This window comes from Ovis canadensis, chromosome 14 (assembly GCF_042477335.2).
Source record: "Ovis canadensis isolate MfBH-ARS-UI-01 breed Bighorn chromosome 14, ARS-UI_OviCan_v2, whole genome shotgun sequence".
In the NCBI taxonomy this organism is placed as follows: domain Eukaryota; kingdom Metazoa; phylum Chordata; class Mammalia; order Artiodactyla; family Bovidae; genus Ovis; species Ovis canadensis.
This window is the reverse complement of record NC_091258.1, coordinates 74,769,919-74,786,825: the sequence shown is the minus strand read 5'-3', so window position 1 is coordinate 74,786,825 and position 16,907 is coordinate 74,769,919. Positions and strand designations below refer to the sequence as shown.

Here is a 16,907-nt window from a genome sequence, read left to right as displayed (position 1 = left end):
CTTTTAAAGAGACAATAAAAACTCTTGATTTGAAAAAAATAAAAGAATCCACCTGCAATGTGGGAGACCTGGGTTTGATCCTTGGGTTGGGAAGATCCCCTGGAGGAGGGCATGGCAACCCTCCAGCATTCTTTCTTGGAGAATTCCCATGGACAGAGGAGCCTGGCAGGCTGTAGTCCATGGGGTCTCCAAGAGTAGGACACAACTGAATGACTAAGCACAGCACATTAATAGAAAAGAACAGTTTTATTGCTTTTATTGACATTGTTTTCAGCTTGTTAGGAAGAAATATCAGTTTTAGGTGTAAGTGGCCCATGCAAATACAAGCTTTTATCTCAAAGCTGTTTCAGACCAGAACTTAAACTGAGCACTTCCAAGGTACTGGAAAGCACTGTTCCCTGTTCCACATATGGGGCATCATCTTTTGGGATTTGAAACAGCTCAGCTGTAATTCAATTACTTCAGATTGTCATGAGGCCAGCAAATTGTCATGAACTTTTCCTACACTTGTTGGCTTAATGTTTTCTGGACAGGTAGTGAGGCTTTACTCATTTGTAGAGTTTTCCCAAAGGCTTTTTTGTTTGTTTATTGTATATTGAGTTCCTCATGGGTTAATGAGTGCCTGTTTAGTTTTCTGCTATCTGTCTGACATCATTCTTCATTGGTTTAATTTTTTTCTTTGCAGCCAAATAATGTAATATGATTTTAGTAGGTAGATGTGCATGGAATGTTAGCATGACTTTTGATATACCAAAACTTTTGATATTCTGGACCACCAGGGTAAGACCCTGTGTTGACATTCTTAACTAATGTAATCATATCCTTAAAATGCCAAGACTTTGGCTGTTACTTGGAGAACATTTCATTTATTATTTCATTTATTAATACTTAATTTTGATGTATAGATGATGTAACACTTCATCATGCTTCTTCACGACTGCATAGTTTTACAGGAGATATTTAGAAAAAATATTTTCATTATGTCATAGACATTTCATAGCAATTACTCTATTACCATGAAAGTAATCTCAAACTTCTTTTGTGTTTGGCAAATAAGATTTAAAATTATATATAAATTTAATGTCATATTATATGGGATATATTGAGTTTGCCAGAAAGTTCATTTGGATTATTTTATATTAGCTTTTAGAAAACCCGAATGAACTTTTTTGCCACTCCAAAAGATAAAAATATCTACAAACACCATCAGTGAGCATTATTTTAAATTATAGTACTACCAGACATGAATTATTGCGGTCTTCAGGAACTAGGTTTTTGCCTCAAACTTCATTCAATTTTCAGAATTATTTTTCCTTCCCCTCTCTCTTTGCCACTAACTTCGTTTGGGCCCTAGATAAATGTGTGTTTGAGATGTGAACTCCTTTTTCCCCTTATAGACTCCTTGGTGTCAGCAAAGTACTTAGCTAATGTTTTCCTGCTGCCAGAACTGTGGCCTCAGTGTTGCCTGGGAGGTAGACAGCCAGTCTCTGAGATGTGTTTTGTGATTTTGATATACCATCTCCTGGAAATATAATAGTTCAAATGTAGTGCAATGACTGTGCACACTTGATAAGCTGAGGTGGTTTCTGAAAAACTTTGTTGCCACTTACCAATTCCCACAAACAATGACAAGTTCCTAAAGTATATCACCCAAGTGGAGTAGAAACTCTCCCTTTTTATGAGCCCGGAAGGCCTCCAGGGATGCCCATGGAAGAAACAAAAAGCACAGAGGTCTCAGGCTTGCTGGTTAGTGATGTTAAATATATTTTCTTTTTCCTACTTTTACTCTGTATATTGATTTTCTTGAAATATCTCTTCTTCTTTTTCCCCATTATCTAACTTCACAGCCCACTTCCTTCAAGGCAAGATAGGAGACCAGCTTTGGCAAATAAGTTGTGAGTCATACTAATGCATTTCTCATCTGAATGACCAAGTCTGTATTTCTTATAAACCACAATGTCAAATCGAAGAATTCAGTTTTACAGATATACTAAGGATGTTTGTGAACATTTATGTAAACATTTATTATTAATTTATGCACATTAACATGCTGTAATTGTCAGTGTGTATGTGCTTAAACTAAGATCATGGCATCTGGTCCCATCACTTTATGGGAAATAGATGGGGAAACAGTGTCAGACTTTATTTTGTGGGGCTTCAAAATCACTGCAGATGGTGACTGCAGACATGAAATTAAAAGACGCTTACTCCTTGGAAGGAAAGTTATGACCAACCTAGATAGCACATTGAAAAGCAGAGACATTACTTTGCCAACAAAAGTCCGTCTAGTCAAAGCTATGGTTTTTCCAGGGGTCATGTATGGATATGAGAGTTGGACTGTGAAGAAAGTTGAGTGCTAAAGAATTGATGCTTTTGAACTGTGGTGTTGGAGAAGACTCTTGAGAGTCCCTTGGACTGCAAGGAGATCCAACCAGTCCATCCTAAAGGAGACCAGTTCTGGGTGTTCATTGGAAGGACTGATGCTGAGGCTGAAACTCCAGTACTTTGGCCACCTCGTGCGAAGAGTTGACTCATTGGAAAAGACCCTGATGCTGGGAGGGATTGGGGGCAGGAGGAGAAGGGGACGACAGAGGATGAGATGGCTGGATGGCATCACTGACTCGATGCACATGAGTTTGGGTGAACTCCAGGAGTTGGTGATGGACAGGGAGGCCTGGCGTGCTGCAGTTTATGGGGTTGCAAAGAGTCAGACACAACTGAGCAACTGAACTGAACTGATGTGCTTAATCACTCAGTCATGTCCAACTCTTTGTGACCCTTTGCACAGGCTCCTATGTCCATGGGATTTTTCAGGCAAGAATACTGGAAGAGTTGCCATTTCCTCATCCAGGGAATCTTCTGACTCAGGAATGGAACCCATGTCTCCTCAGTCTCTTGCATGACAGATGGATTCTTTACCCACTGAGCCATCAGCGAATCCCCAGAAATTGTGAATAGAAGCTTTAATTCCTAACAGCCAAAAGTTTTAACTTCAAATTGTTCATTTTCTCAGTGCTATATTTGTCTCCCAGTTCTAAAGTGGCACTCATTTAAATTATTCATTAGATAAACTGGTTTTGTTTTTCCTTTTACTATTTCATCTTAGGTTCTTTAGCACTCATTCATGTAAAATAAGTATGCAGTATTTATAGTTTAATATCCTTTGCTCATCCTTTAATTGTAGCCATTATGTTTCCTGACAATTGGTACATGCTTTGCCATCATTTTAAAACTCATGCTTTCTTTGATAGCTAACAGTTTTTCCATTGTGCATATTTTTGTCATATAAGCAGCAGCAGCAGGTTATTTTAAAGGGTGCCTTACAATTAGAATTTCCTCTGTTGACTTTGGCTTTAGTAAAGAATCATTTGTTTTGTTTTCCTATAAATTGTAAGATCAAGGTTAGTGACATTCATAACTTTCTTGATAAATGTATTATGTTTCATATAATACAGTTTATTTAACATGAAACATTTATTCATGAGTTGTAATGAATGGAATACTTACAGTTCGTTATATATTGTAGCTGGCTCTTATACACATATGATCAAGAAATGGCAACTGAAAGCAAGCACTGATGTAGGAGAAGTATTTCAAACAGTGAAGTTGGAAAGACATGAAAGGAATGAAATGAAACAAAGAGTCAAAATGAGTGAGGGACTGAAAAATGAATAACAACAGTGTGTACTGTGGGTTCACCAAATATTTCCTAGCAGTGAATATGTCTTAAGTTTCTTCTGATTGCTCACTGATCACTAGATATCAGAATATTTATAGTGAGAAGAAAACTCACATGACTGAGACTTAACTCAGTTTTCTTGATATGTATTCATAAATAGTAGTAGCAATACAAACTTAGGTGCCTCCTGGGATAGAGTACGTAATATTATGCATATGAATATACCGTGAGATCAAATCTCCCCAGCAATTTTGATAATGTTTACTATCCTTCCATTAACATCACAGATAATGCACATACATGCCTTCTTTATAGTTGTAAGGATGCCAGAATGAAAGATGTTCAGACATTATGCACCCTGTTCAACTTGATTTTGGATCCAGTACTGATGGCTAAACCTTCTTGGGAATTTCAGTTGGGTGAAAAAGCAGAATGGACATCAAAACCAAACCACAATAAGAATTATAAAGGGTTGTCTTTTCAGTCATGAAAGATAAAAAGGTCCTTACTACCAGAAACTCCAAAATTTAATTCTCTCCAATAAAAAATTCACATAACATCTCACAAAACAACACAACTATGGTGTCAATTTGTTTGCAACCTGGCAATTTTCTACTAGTTCTTCCGCCCGTTTCAGTTCAGTTCAGTTCAGTCGCTCAGTCGTGTCCAACTCTTCGCGACCCCATGAATCGCAGCACGCCAGGCCTCCCTGTCCATCACCAACTCCCGGAGTTCACTCAGACTCACGTCCATCGAGTCAGTGATGCCATCCAGCCATCTCATTCTCTGTCGTCCCCTTCTCCTCCTGCCCCCAATCCCTCCCAGCATCAGGGTCTTTTCCAATGAGTCAACTCCTCACATGAGGTGGCCAAAGTACTGGAGTTTCAGCTTGAGCATCATTCTTTCCAAAGAAATCCCAGGGCTGATCTTCAGAATGGACTGGTTGGGCCTCCTTGCAGTCCAAGGGACTCTCAAGAGTCTTCTCCAACACCACAGTTCCAAAGCATTAATTCTTTGGTGCTCAGCTTTCTTTATAGTCCAACTTTCAAATCCATACAGAGCTACTGGAAAAACCATGGCTTTGACTAGATAGACCTTTGTTGGCAAAGTAATGTCTTTGCTTTTTCATATGCTGTCTAGGTTGGTCATAGTTTTTTTTTCCAATAAGCAAGTGTCTTTTAATTTCATGTCTGCAGTCACCATCTGCAGTGATTTTGGAGCCCCCCAAAATAGTCTCTGTTTCCACTGTTTCTCCATCTATTTGCCGTGAAGTGATGAGACTGGATGCCATGATCTTAGTTTTCTGAAATTTGAGCTTTAAGCCAACTGTTCCATATATTCTAAGGGTTATTTCTGTGCTTTCTGATTTGTTCCACTGGCTTCTGTATATTTGTTTATGCCTGTACCACATCCCAGATGATTTCAGCATTTTTCACGTCTAAAAGTGTTGGCCTCCAGTTCGTTTTGGAAGACTGTTTTGGCTATTTAGGGGTCTCTTGAGATTCTATAGGAATTTTCACATGATTTGTTCTGTTACTATAAACATTGCCATTCAAATTTTAATAGGGATTTCACTGTGTCTGTAGAAAACTTTAGGGCTTCCCAGGTAGTGCTAGTGGTAAAGAACCTACCTGCCAGTGCAGGCAGAGACACAAGATATGTGGGTTTGATCTCTGGATTGGGAAGATCCCTGGAAGAGGGCATGGCAAACCACTCCAGTATTCTTGCCTGGAGAATCCCATGGACAGAGGAGCCTGGCAGGCTATAGTCAATAGGTTCGCAAAGAGTAGAACATTACTGAAGCGACTGAGCACACACACACAGAAAATTTTGAGTATTGTGATCATTTTAAGAATCCTGTCAGTTCCTGAATACAGGGTTTCTTTTATGTGTGTTTCCATGGACTTCTTTTAGCAGCGTTTGGCAGTATTCAGTGTATAAGTCTTTTACCTTCTTTGCTAATATTTTTGCCAATATTTCATAAGTATTCTACCTCTTGATGTTATAATAAATAGGATTGTTCTTTAATTTCCGGTTGACATTGTTAATTGTGTATACGATTGCAACTGATTTTTCAGTGTTGATTTCTTTTCTTATGCTACAGCTTTTCTAAAGTTTCTCTCTCTTTTTTTTAAAGTATTTATTTTTGCATTTGGCTGTGCCACTTAGTTGCAAGATCCATCTTCATAATGGCCTCTGGGTTCTTTTAATTGACATGTGGAATGTAGTTCCCTGACCAGGGATGGGACCTAGGCTCCCTGCATTGGGAACTCAGAGTCTTAGACACTGGACCTGCAGGGACGTCCCTAAAATTGTTTTTTGGAGTAGTAGTTTTCTTATGGAATCATTTTTCTCTGTACGTGCTGACAAAAAAACAAAACATAGAATGGAAGTAATATAATAGTAAATTCAATAAAGACTTTGAAAATGGTCCACATTCAAAAAATCTTACATATGAAGCATTTAGAGTAATGCTTAATATCTAGAAAGTATTTGGACACCATAAGTCATTGCTATTCTTATCATCTTTGTCACTTAATATTTACACTTTGTAAAAATTCTACTGTGGACCTTGTCATCTCTCTCTTTTTAAATGTTTGGCCATGCCATGCAGCATGTGGCATCTTAGTTCCCCAAAGGAATATTGAACCTGTGTCCCCTACAATGAAATGTGCCCAGTCTTAACCACCTGACCACCAGGGATATCTCAATTTTGTCCTCTCTTAAGATGCCAATTATACTGTAAGTCATGTAGATAAGGAATATCACTTATTATGTAAAACTTAATAGATAACACTTCTGCATAGAAAAACCTTTGTTGAATTTTTTTCTGTGTATTTCATATATTGCCCACAAATATGAAAAATCTGCTTTAACTGGATGATATCATAATTTTATGAAAAAGCATGAGGAATGAAAGTTAGGTACCCATAATTTGCTCCAGATACATATAAGTGGATCTGTCAGAGTATATACTTCAACTGAAATGATTCTCACCCCTCTCTCCTCCTCAGTTTTTTGTGAAAATAAGAACTCTTCTCATGGTCCCTTTCTGAAATGTGTTTCCTTATTGGAACAGTTGACATTCAAGGATGTGGCCATTGAATTCACTCAGGAGGAATGGGAATGCCTGGACCCTGCTCAGGGGGCCCTGTACAGGGATATGATGTGGGAGATCTATAGGAACCTGGTCTCTGTGGGTGAGGATCACTTATTATAATTATATATCAGAGTGTTGATAAGGATATTCACCATACTGTAATTTGATTCCTATAACTCCTTCCAGTTACAACTAGAAATATATTCTTTTGACTAATATCTCCTCATTCTACAAACTGTGATACCTACTTTGTTTCTGTTAGTTTGGCTCTTTTTTTTTTCTTTTTAATACTGTGTTTCACTTTATTTAAGTGAGGGTCTTTATTTTTGAATAATGTACTGAGTAAATATTTGCAGTATTCAACTATGTTGGTATAGTTGCTAGATTTCATCCTTTTTCAGATTTTATCTGTTGTCTGTTGGACACTTAGATTGTTTTCATGTCTTGGCTATTGTAAGTAGTTCAGTAATGAACATGGGAGTGTAGGTATCTTTCTAAGACAATGATTTCATAATGGAAATGATGCATTATATGATATATATATTTAGCTATGCTATACAGCGTGCCAGATCTTAGTTTCTGACCAGGAATTGAACCCATACCGCATGCATTGGGAGCTCAAGTCTTAACCACTTGACCACCAGAGAAGTCTGTAAAAATATATTTTCAGGAACCTTAAACTATTTCTCAAAGTTGGTACACCAGTTCGCATGCTTCAGTATAATTATTAGAGTTCCATTTCCTCCACATTCACGATAACACTTGTCATCTCTTGTCTTTGTGTGTGTGTGTGTGTGTGTGTGTGCGTATGCATGGGTGCACACACCTTAGAAGGTTGATTCCGGGAATCTCTGGATTTTTTGATTGGAGAATGATGGCTTTACAGTGTTGTATTGGTTTCTGCCATAAAACAGTGTGATTCAGCCATCAGTATACATATATCCCCTCCATCCTGGTGACAGCTGTTCCAGGAGGACTGAGGTAGTATCTCAGTGTGATTTTGTTTTGCATTTCTTTTGGAGGGTACATATGGGAATTGGGAGTCTTCTATTCCTCAGTCTCAATGAGCTGGGGCGTCAAAGGCCAGGAAATTGTCATAAACTCCTACACTCTTCATTTCAGTATTTTCAGGATAGGCAATGTCTTAGGTCTGTGGCAATTTCGCACTGAATGATTCTCACAAACACACAGGAATATGAGAGACAGTGCAGGGAGAGCTCGCAGAAGAGCAACTTAGAAAATGCTAAGTGCATATTTATTGATAATTTAGCTTACTATCTTTTAACTACGAGCAGTAAAGCCAGACAGAGACCAGAACTCTGGGATTAAGGAAGCTTCCTTGTGGAGGTCTGGAGGTAATCACAGGAGAGTTGTAAAGAAAGGTCTTTGAAGATAAGGTGGTTTGTTTTGCATGCAGAACTGCACCTAGCTAATGCTGACGTGTCAACCAGAACGTCTAACTGAAGGACTGGAGTAGGGGAGCAAGCAAGGAAGAGGGAATGAGTAAGATTAAATTCCTGGAGATATTTCTGAGAAAGCAGTAAAATATGGTTCCCACATAGGTCCTCCAGCTTCTCTACTGGTTTGTAGAGTTTTCCCAGCCTCCTTCTTCCTCCTCCCCCCCAACGTCTTTCTTGTTCATTGTTTTTAACTTGTTTCCTTCTTGTGTTAACGAGTACTTGTTTTATAGTTCTATCATCTTCCTTATTATGTTTCTATTTTATTTTTTAACCAGGCTGGGTCTTTGTTGCTGCTTGCAGGCTTTATCTGGTTGCGGTGTGTGGGCTTCTCATTACAGCAGATTCTTTCATTATGGAGTGAGGGCTCACTAGTTGTGGTACCCTGGGGCTTAAAGTGCTCAGACTCTGGCAGACACCTGCCAGCCTCGCTTCCCTATGATGATTCTGCTCATCCAGCCAGGAACTTCATTAGGAAATCCTGGTCTCCCTACTTGATGGTACTGTGGATTCTTTAGGTGCACACTGTGTTTGCACAGAATTAACTCACCTCCATTGGTTGAACTATTTTTGTTTCTTCATTCTAGTTTCTGCTAAGGAAATGCTTGCCCAGTCACCTCAAATATTGTGTATGTTTTTATCGAACATATGCATGGAAATGGAGCTTACGGAATATGCAGTATGATACATGACATAGTGAATAGTGTAATAGATGTAAACTTCTCTTCCTTTAATATCACAGTCTCTTCTTTTTAAAATCTTTCATTTCAATCACTGAGATAATAAATTTTCTAGACTTCTGGCAGTAATGCTAGATGCCAAAATACACGGCACTGTATCAACGTTTTAGTCTTTGGGACTAGTTTGTAGTCTATGGGAATTGCGTAATTTTTATCCTACTGTTGTGTGAAAATTGTATAAATCTTAATTATGATGAATCGCTTTCTCATGCTCTTCATGTCTACTGTGTCCTACTACTATGTCTGTTCATTCTGTTAATTTTTGAGAGCTTGATATTGTAACTCCAACTAAAATCTTAAGTTATCTACTTGAAAAACAATTATAATATATAGTGGCATTCTATGTAACCTTGTTCTGTATTTTCCAGGTCTTCTATAAATGTGTTATCATACTTTCATAATTTAAAAAAGAGAAAAAAGTTTTTTAATTCTTTCATTTCAGGGCCTTCCCTCGTTGTCCAGTGATTAAGAATCTGCCTTGCAGTGTAGGGAGTCCCAGGTTTGATCCATGGTGAGGGATGAAATTATTTTAAAAGATTGTTAGCCAGGTTAAAATAGTACCTGTCTTATGTTAAAGCTAAAAAGTTACTTTTATATAAAAAGACACATTAATATTCTGTAATACTTATTATGACATCCTTTGCATTATATTTAGAGTGCTCTCCTATCACACTTTATTCTCAACAATGTGGTTTCTGACCCTTTTAATAAAGTTACATACTGCTCTCTCTTTATTTCATGTGACTTGGAGCCAGTAAACTGGATATTTAATGGCACTGCATAGGTAGTAAATTGTACTATTTATTCATTTTTATATGCAGGTCAGCAAGCAACAGGTAGAACTGGACATGGAACAACAGACTGGTTCCAAACAGGAAAAGGAGTACGTCAAGGCTGTATATTGTCACCCTGCTTGTTTAACTTATATGCAGAGTACATCATGAGAAACGCTGGGCTGGAAGAAGCACACGCTGGAACCAAGATTGCCAGGAGAAATATCAATAACCTCAGATATGCAGATGACACCACCCTTATGGCAGAAAGTGAAGAGGAACTAAAAGCCTCTTGATGAAGGTGAAAGAGGAGAATGAAAAAGTTGGCTTAAAACTCAATATTCAGAAAACAAAGATCATGGGATCCGGTCCCATCACTTCATGGGAAATAGATGGGGAAACAGTGGAAACAGTGTCAGACTTTATTTTTGGGGGCTCCAAAATCACTGCAGATGGTGACTGCAGCCATGAAATCAAAAGACGCTTACTCCTTGGAAGGAAAGTTATGACCAACCTGGATAGCATATTGAAAAGCAGAGACATTACTTTGCCAACAAAGGTCTGTCTAGTCAAGGCTATGGTTTTTCCAGTAGTCATGTATGGATGTGAGAGTTGGACTATGGAGAAAGCTGAGCGCTGAAGAATTGATGCTTTTGAACTGTTGTAAGGCTCGGAGGGCCGCACTCTGAAAAGGACATTCAGGGACAGCCTCTAGTGGACTGACATATTATCCAGCTTTTTGCAGATATATGGTCTCAGGGAGCAGAGCATAAAGCAGACTTGCATGTAGCCTTTCTCGATAAAACATCAAAGCATTCAAGCATAAATTACAGTTCCCACCGCCCAAGCCATAACATAGCTTTGGCGAAACTCTAAAGGGAGTCTTATGAAACAACAGTCTTTGTTCCCAGAAACAGGTGGTCAGAAGGAAGCCTTCGAACGCCTCAAGGCCGGGCGTATAACCCTTCATTATCCAGCCTTGGGCACTCGGTGAACGCTCATAACCCTTTGTTATGCTCGTCCCAGCTTCCAACCTTCCTCATGAGTGGAGCAAATACATTCTCAGTATTTGCTTAAAGCCTTCCAGCTCCTCCACAAACTGTGGTGCTGGAGAAGACTCTTGAGAGTCCCTTGGACTGCAAGGAGATCCAACCAGTCCATTCTGAAGGAGATCGGCCCCAGGATTTCTTTGGAAGGAATGATGCTAAAGCTGATAATCCAGTACTTTGGCCACCTCATGCGAAGAGTTGACTCATTGGGAAAGACTCTGATGCTGGGAGAGATTGGGGGCAGGAGGAGAAGGGGACGCCAGAGGATGAGATGGCTGGATGGCATTGCTGACTCAATGGACGTGAGTCTGAGTGACCTCCGGGAGTTGGTGATGGACAGGGAGGCCTGGCGTGCTGCGATTCATGGGGTCGCAAAGAGTTGGACACCACTGAGGGACTGAACTGAACTGAACTGAACTGATAGAATATTTCATTTATATACATTTAAGTTTGATTTTTTATTACTGAATTCACTTTCTATTTTTTCTTAATATGTATGTTTTTTTGAAGTATAATTGACTTATAGTGTTTCAGGCACATAACAAGGTGACTCAGTTATACATCTATATTATTTTTCAGATAGATTATTTTCCATTATATTGACTGTAGGTCCCGTGCTATACAGGAAATCTTTGTTGCTTGTTGTATATCTACTTTTTAATTAGGAATCTGTCATTCTATTCATACTAAATCAAACAAGTGAAATGTCATAAATTTTTTAGTTAACCAAAAATTCATAAGTTTTCTAAAATATATATATTATACATACTATTTGTATATATGTATACAAAAACTTTTGTCTATACGCTTGATAAAGGCTTGAGAAAGAACATTTAAAAAAGGATGGAGAAATTGGAAAACACAAGCTAAATGAAATGGGAGTACTGAATATGAAATACAAAAAAATGTAACAAACTAGCTAAAAGTAAAAGATCAGCATGTACTCCAGGTGTTTATGGCTGCTCATTGGAAACATATCTGGAGCTTTGTAGGAAAAAAGCAATACCTGGGCATTTGTATTTTTCAAAAAATTCCAAGATAATTCTGATATGCATCTTGATTTTAAAATGTGATTAAAACTTTTTCCATTAAGTGGTAGTTTTGGTGATACAGAATTCTGCTGTTTTTCTGTTGACCAATAATGGTATAGTTACATAGTCACAACAGTTACATATGTGTAATATGTAATCTTACATAGTCACAATAGTTACATAGTCACAATAGTAAAGATGTTTATCAGTTTTCATGATTAATATCCAGACAAAAAATTAGAGATCATTACAATTGAAAGCCGTAATGGGAACGTGATTAAGCTAACAATAGAAAATAATTGCATTCAGTTTGTGGGTTCAAGCAGGGTATTGTGGTAATTGGAATTGCATGCATTCACATGTTTTCATTTGCCCAGTCAGTCTGTGCCTTTTGGTTGGTGCATTTAATCCATTTATATATAAGGTGATTATCCATGTGTGTGCTCCAGTTACCATTTTCTTAATTGTTGTGGACTTATTTTCTGTAGGTCTTTTCCTTCTCTTGTGTTTTCCTGCCTAGAGAACTTCCTTGAGCATTAGTTGTAAAACTGGCTTGGTGGTGCTGAATTCTCTTAAGTTTTGCTTGTCTGGACAGCTTTTGAATTATTTGAGAAATGTGAGTGAGGGTCTTGCTGGGTAGAGTATTCTTGGTTGTAGGTTCTTCCCTTTCATCACTTTAAACATATGGTGTCATTCCTTTCTGGCTTGTTGAGTTTCTGTTGAGAAATCAGCTGATAACCTAATGGGAGTTCCTTTTTATGTTGTGTGATTTTTTTTCCTCTTGTTGCTTTTAATATTTAATCTTGTCTTTAATTTTTGTCAGTTTGATTACCATGTGGCTTGGTGTGTTTTTCCTTGGGTTTGTCCTGCCAGGAACTCCCTGTACTTCCTGGACTTGGTTGAGTATTTCCTTTCCCATGTTAGGGAAGTTTTTGGCTATTATCTCTTCAAACATTTTCTCAGGTTCTTTCTTTCCTCTCCTTTCCTCTGGGCCTTGGTGTGTGCAAGATCTTGTTTGTGGCCTCCAAGAATGGAGTCTCTGCCCAAGTCCTGTGGAAGTCCTGTAATAAAATACCTTTGGACTTCAAGGTCAGATTCACTGGGGATTCTCAGTGCCTTTATCAGATTCCCAGGTTGGGGAGCCTGATGTGGAGTTCAGAACCTTCACAACAGTAGGATATTGTTTGTTGTCCTCCAGTTTGTGGGTCACTCACCAGCGGGTAGGGGATTTGATTTTATTGTGATTACATGCCTCCTACTGTCTTGCCTGAGTGTCTGCTTTGTCTTTGGACATGGGGCATCTTTTTTCCGTGGGTTCCGTTGTCCTCCTGTCGATGGTGGTTCAACAGCTAGCTGTGATTTTGGTGCACTCAGAGGAGGAGAGGCACATACGTGCTTCTACTCTGCCATCTTGACCCAGAAGGAAATTCTTCACTTTCTTTAGACTATTTTTGTCTAATTGGTAACTTCCACTTATGTAGGTTATTAATTAGATACGCTAATTTTGATTTAGTTAGTTTTACAATATATTGTGTATTCTTTATCATATTTATCATTCCTTATCATTCCTTATTTATAGTGTGAATGCTGAATATGGGACCTCTCAGGTTGCACCAGGCGTAAAGAATCTGCCTGCCAGTGTAAAAGAGTCAGGATATGCAGGTTCAATCCCTGGATCAGAACAATCTCCTGGAGTAGGAATTGGCAACTCACTCCAGTGTTCTTTTCTGGAAGATTCCCTGAGGAGGCTGGCGGGCCACAGACCATGGGATCACAAAGAGTTGGATATAACAGCACACAGGCACATGCAGAATATATGTAAATTATGATTTTTTTCTCCTTGGTATTGAGGCAGCAGTGTTTCATTACTTGATCCATAGATTGTGGGCATAGTGGAAACACACAATTTCTTTGATTCCCAAAAGGAGTTTGTTTAGGTTGAGTGTTTTTGTCACCACTTGTTTAAAACTGCAGTGCTCTTAAAAATATTAAAATTATCTCTGATCAGTTTTTTTCTTAGAAACTAATCCTATTCCTTTGTATTCCTAAATTTTATAAGCTCATCATAGGTGATTCTAGGTGTTTGCTTTGCTTTGTTTGGTATAAGTGGTTTTTTAGCGTAGTAGCATATATTTAATGTGAGACATTTATTTATGAATTGTAATATACAGGATAATTGTGGTTTTCTATGTTTTAGCTATGTCTCATGTACATGTGATCAAGAAATTACAACTAAAAGCAGACACTGATAAAAGACAAGTGGTCTTCAGTAAGAATTCACTACTGATAATTCCTAACAGAATCCACAGTGAAGAAAAACCTGACAAATTTAAAGAGTGTGGCAAGGACTTTCGTCAAAGAAGAACCCATGAATGTCCTCAGAGAATTCACACTGGAGAGAAACCTTGCAAATGTAATGAAGTATGGCAAGGTCTTTACTCAAAGGGGAAACCTTACACGTCATCATCAAATAATTCATGTAGGAGAGAAACTTTACAAATGTAAGGAATATGGGAAGCTCTTCAGTAGAAAGATAAACCTTAAACTTCATAATAGAATTCAGACTGGAGGGAAACTTTATAAATTTAATGAGTGTGGCAGGGTCTTTTGGCATAGGGCCACCTGTTCATTTCATCAGCATAGTCATGCTGGAGAGAGACCTTACAAACCCAATGAGTGTGGCAAGGACTTTAGTCAAAAAGAAAGCCTTGCAGTTCATCATCAAAGAAGTCATTCTGGGGAGAAACCTTACAAATGTGGTGAGTGTGGCAAGGTCTTCAGTAGAAAGAATTTCCTTCCAGTTCATAATAGAATTCACACTGGAGAGAAAACTTACAAATGTAATGAGTATGGCAAGCTTTTTCTGCATAAGAACAGCTTTGCAATCCATCTGAGTATTCATACTGGAGAGAAACCTTACAAATGTAATGAGTGTGGCAAGCTTTTTCGGCATAAGAACAGCCTTGCAAGCCATCTGAATATTCATACTGGAGAGAAACGTTACAAATGTAATGAGTGTGGGAAGGCTTTTAGTAGAAAGTTAGCCCTCACAATTCACAATAGAAATCATACTAGAGAGAAACCTTACAAATGTAATGAGTGTGGGAAGGTCTTGCAGCAAGAGATACCTTACACTTCATAATACAATTCATACTGAGGAGAAACCTTACAAATGTAAAGAGTGTGGCAAGATGTTTCCACAAACATCCACCCTTTCAGTTCATAAGCATATAGAGAAATGTTCTTCCAAGGAGCAAAGTGTCGTTTAATTTTATGAGTGCAGTCACAGTCCGTAGTGATTTTGGAGCTCAAGAAAATGAAATTTGACAGTTTCTGCTTTTTCCCCATCTGTTTGCCATAAAGTGATGGGACCAGATGCCATAATCTTTTTTTTTTTTTTTATGAGTTTTAAGCTAGCTTTTTCAGTTTCCTCTTGAACCTTCATCAAGAGGCTTTTTAGTGCCTCTTCACTTTCTGCCATTAAAGTGGTATCCTCTGCATATCTGAGATTGTTGATATTTCTCCTGGCTGTTTTGATTCCCATACATGTATACTGTCCATGTAAAACATTGTTGAAAAACATTGTATCCTCAGATGTCACCAAAGAACTCTTCAAATGTCATGGATTCGGTGAATTTTGTGAGCAATACTTAAAAGAGCCCACAGCAGGGAATAGATAACTGTGAATGAATGAATCTTTAGTTCTCTAAGGTAATAAAAGCTGTAGAGTCATTACAGGCCACACCATATTATGTTAAAACTTATAATATGGGGGCATCAATGGTTGCTTCAGGTAAAGAATCCTTAGCAGATGCAGGAGACACGGGCTCCATCACTGGTCCAGAAAGATCCTACATGCCATGAAGCAATGAAAAACTCATGGCCCATAACTGTTGTCCTGTGTTCTATAGCCTGGGAGCTGCAACTACTGAAGCCTAGAGCCAGTGCTATCCAACAAGAGAACCCACAGCAATGAAAAGTCCATACACTGCAGATTGAGAGTAGCCTTTGCTTATGTAACTAGAGAAAAAGCCTGCACCATAACGAAGACCAGCACAGCAAAAATAAAAAATAAAACTTGTGGTAGGTTAATCTCCCAGTCGTCTCAGACTCTGTGATCCCATGGACTGTACCCAACCAGGGTCCTCTGTCCATGGGATTTTCCAGGCAAGAATACTGGAGAGGGTAGCATTTCCTTCTCCAGGGGATCTTCCCAACCCAGGGATAGAACCTGTGTCTCCCAAATGTCCTGTTTGGCAGGCTGGTTCTAACCACTGAGACACGTGAGAAGCCCCAAAACTTATGACATTATATGAGAGGTTGAAGGAGATATGTTGAAATGGCCAGTTATCTTCATTGTATGAATAGTCAGTGATTTTGAGTATGTTACTTTTCGTGTCTTTCAACATGAAGTCTGTTGATCTTACACTATTACAGGCTTTTCACGATATTCCCTGGAAAAGAGTAAGATGAAGGACCAACTTCATTAGGTACCCTTTCTTCACTTCCAGCTGAAATTGTCATATTGAATAGTGTGTGAATTAGGGTCAGGCAGAAACAGAATAATGTAAAACTAGGTCATGGCTCATCATACTCATTATGTTCAGGGTGCACTTCTATAGACAGGCCACAAGGGTTGTGGGGCAGAATCCTCCACCGCCTGAAATCTTTGAAATCTTGATATCATGTGGAGTGATCCCAACCACTTCAGTGCTTTCAGATGTTTTAGCTCTCATTATTTTTCCCTTCCTTATTATTAGAATAGTTTTATTTGAATGTACAAATGTGTTGACTGGAAATGGATTAAAACGAATTATACATTGAGGTGAGGTGATATTTCTTGTTCTTCTCAATCAATGAATATGGTATATTTGCCTTGCAATTCAGCGACTATGGTTTGTTTCTCAAAAATGCCCTAAATAAAAAGTTATTTTTAACTTTTACTACCATATTATTTTTTAGCATAAAAGCCCATGTTTTGCTAGATTAAGTTTTTCTTTTACTTTTTGCATACAAATATGTATGTTTAAAATTTCAATTCCAGTTTGTAAATGGCAGCTATAAAAGAATTGCATTCA

General features: G+C 38.3%; 1 protein-coding gene across 1 annotated transcript; it reads left to right on the top strand.

The window, feature by feature from the left end:
- Positions 1-735: 735 nt before the first annotated feature.
- Positions 736-14,971, top strand: LOC138419626 (zinc finger protein 320-like). The gene is made up of 3 exons (XM_069552473.1): positions 736-780; positions 6,759-6,879; positions 14,130-14,971. Exons 1-3 carry the CDS (start codon positions 736-738, stop codon positions 14,969-14,971), a joined length of 1,008 nt encoding a protein of 335 aa, XP_069408574.1.
- Positions 14,972-16,907: the final 1,936 nt, after the last annotated feature.

Bases quoted from the DNA above. Each gene is read 5' to 3' on its own strand.
- LOC138419626 (XM_069552473.1), top strand. From the start codon at position 736: ATGACTTTTGATATACCAAAACTTTTGATATTCTGGACCACCAGG. The intron at 781-6,758 runs GTAAGACCCTGT...TTATTGGAACAG, and splicing joins TGATATTCTGGACCACCAGG to TTGACATTCAAGGATGTGGC. The intron at 6,880-14,129 runs GTGAGGATCACT...AATTCCTAACAG, and splicing joins TAGGAACCTGGTCTCTGTGG to AATCCACAGTGAAGAAAAAC.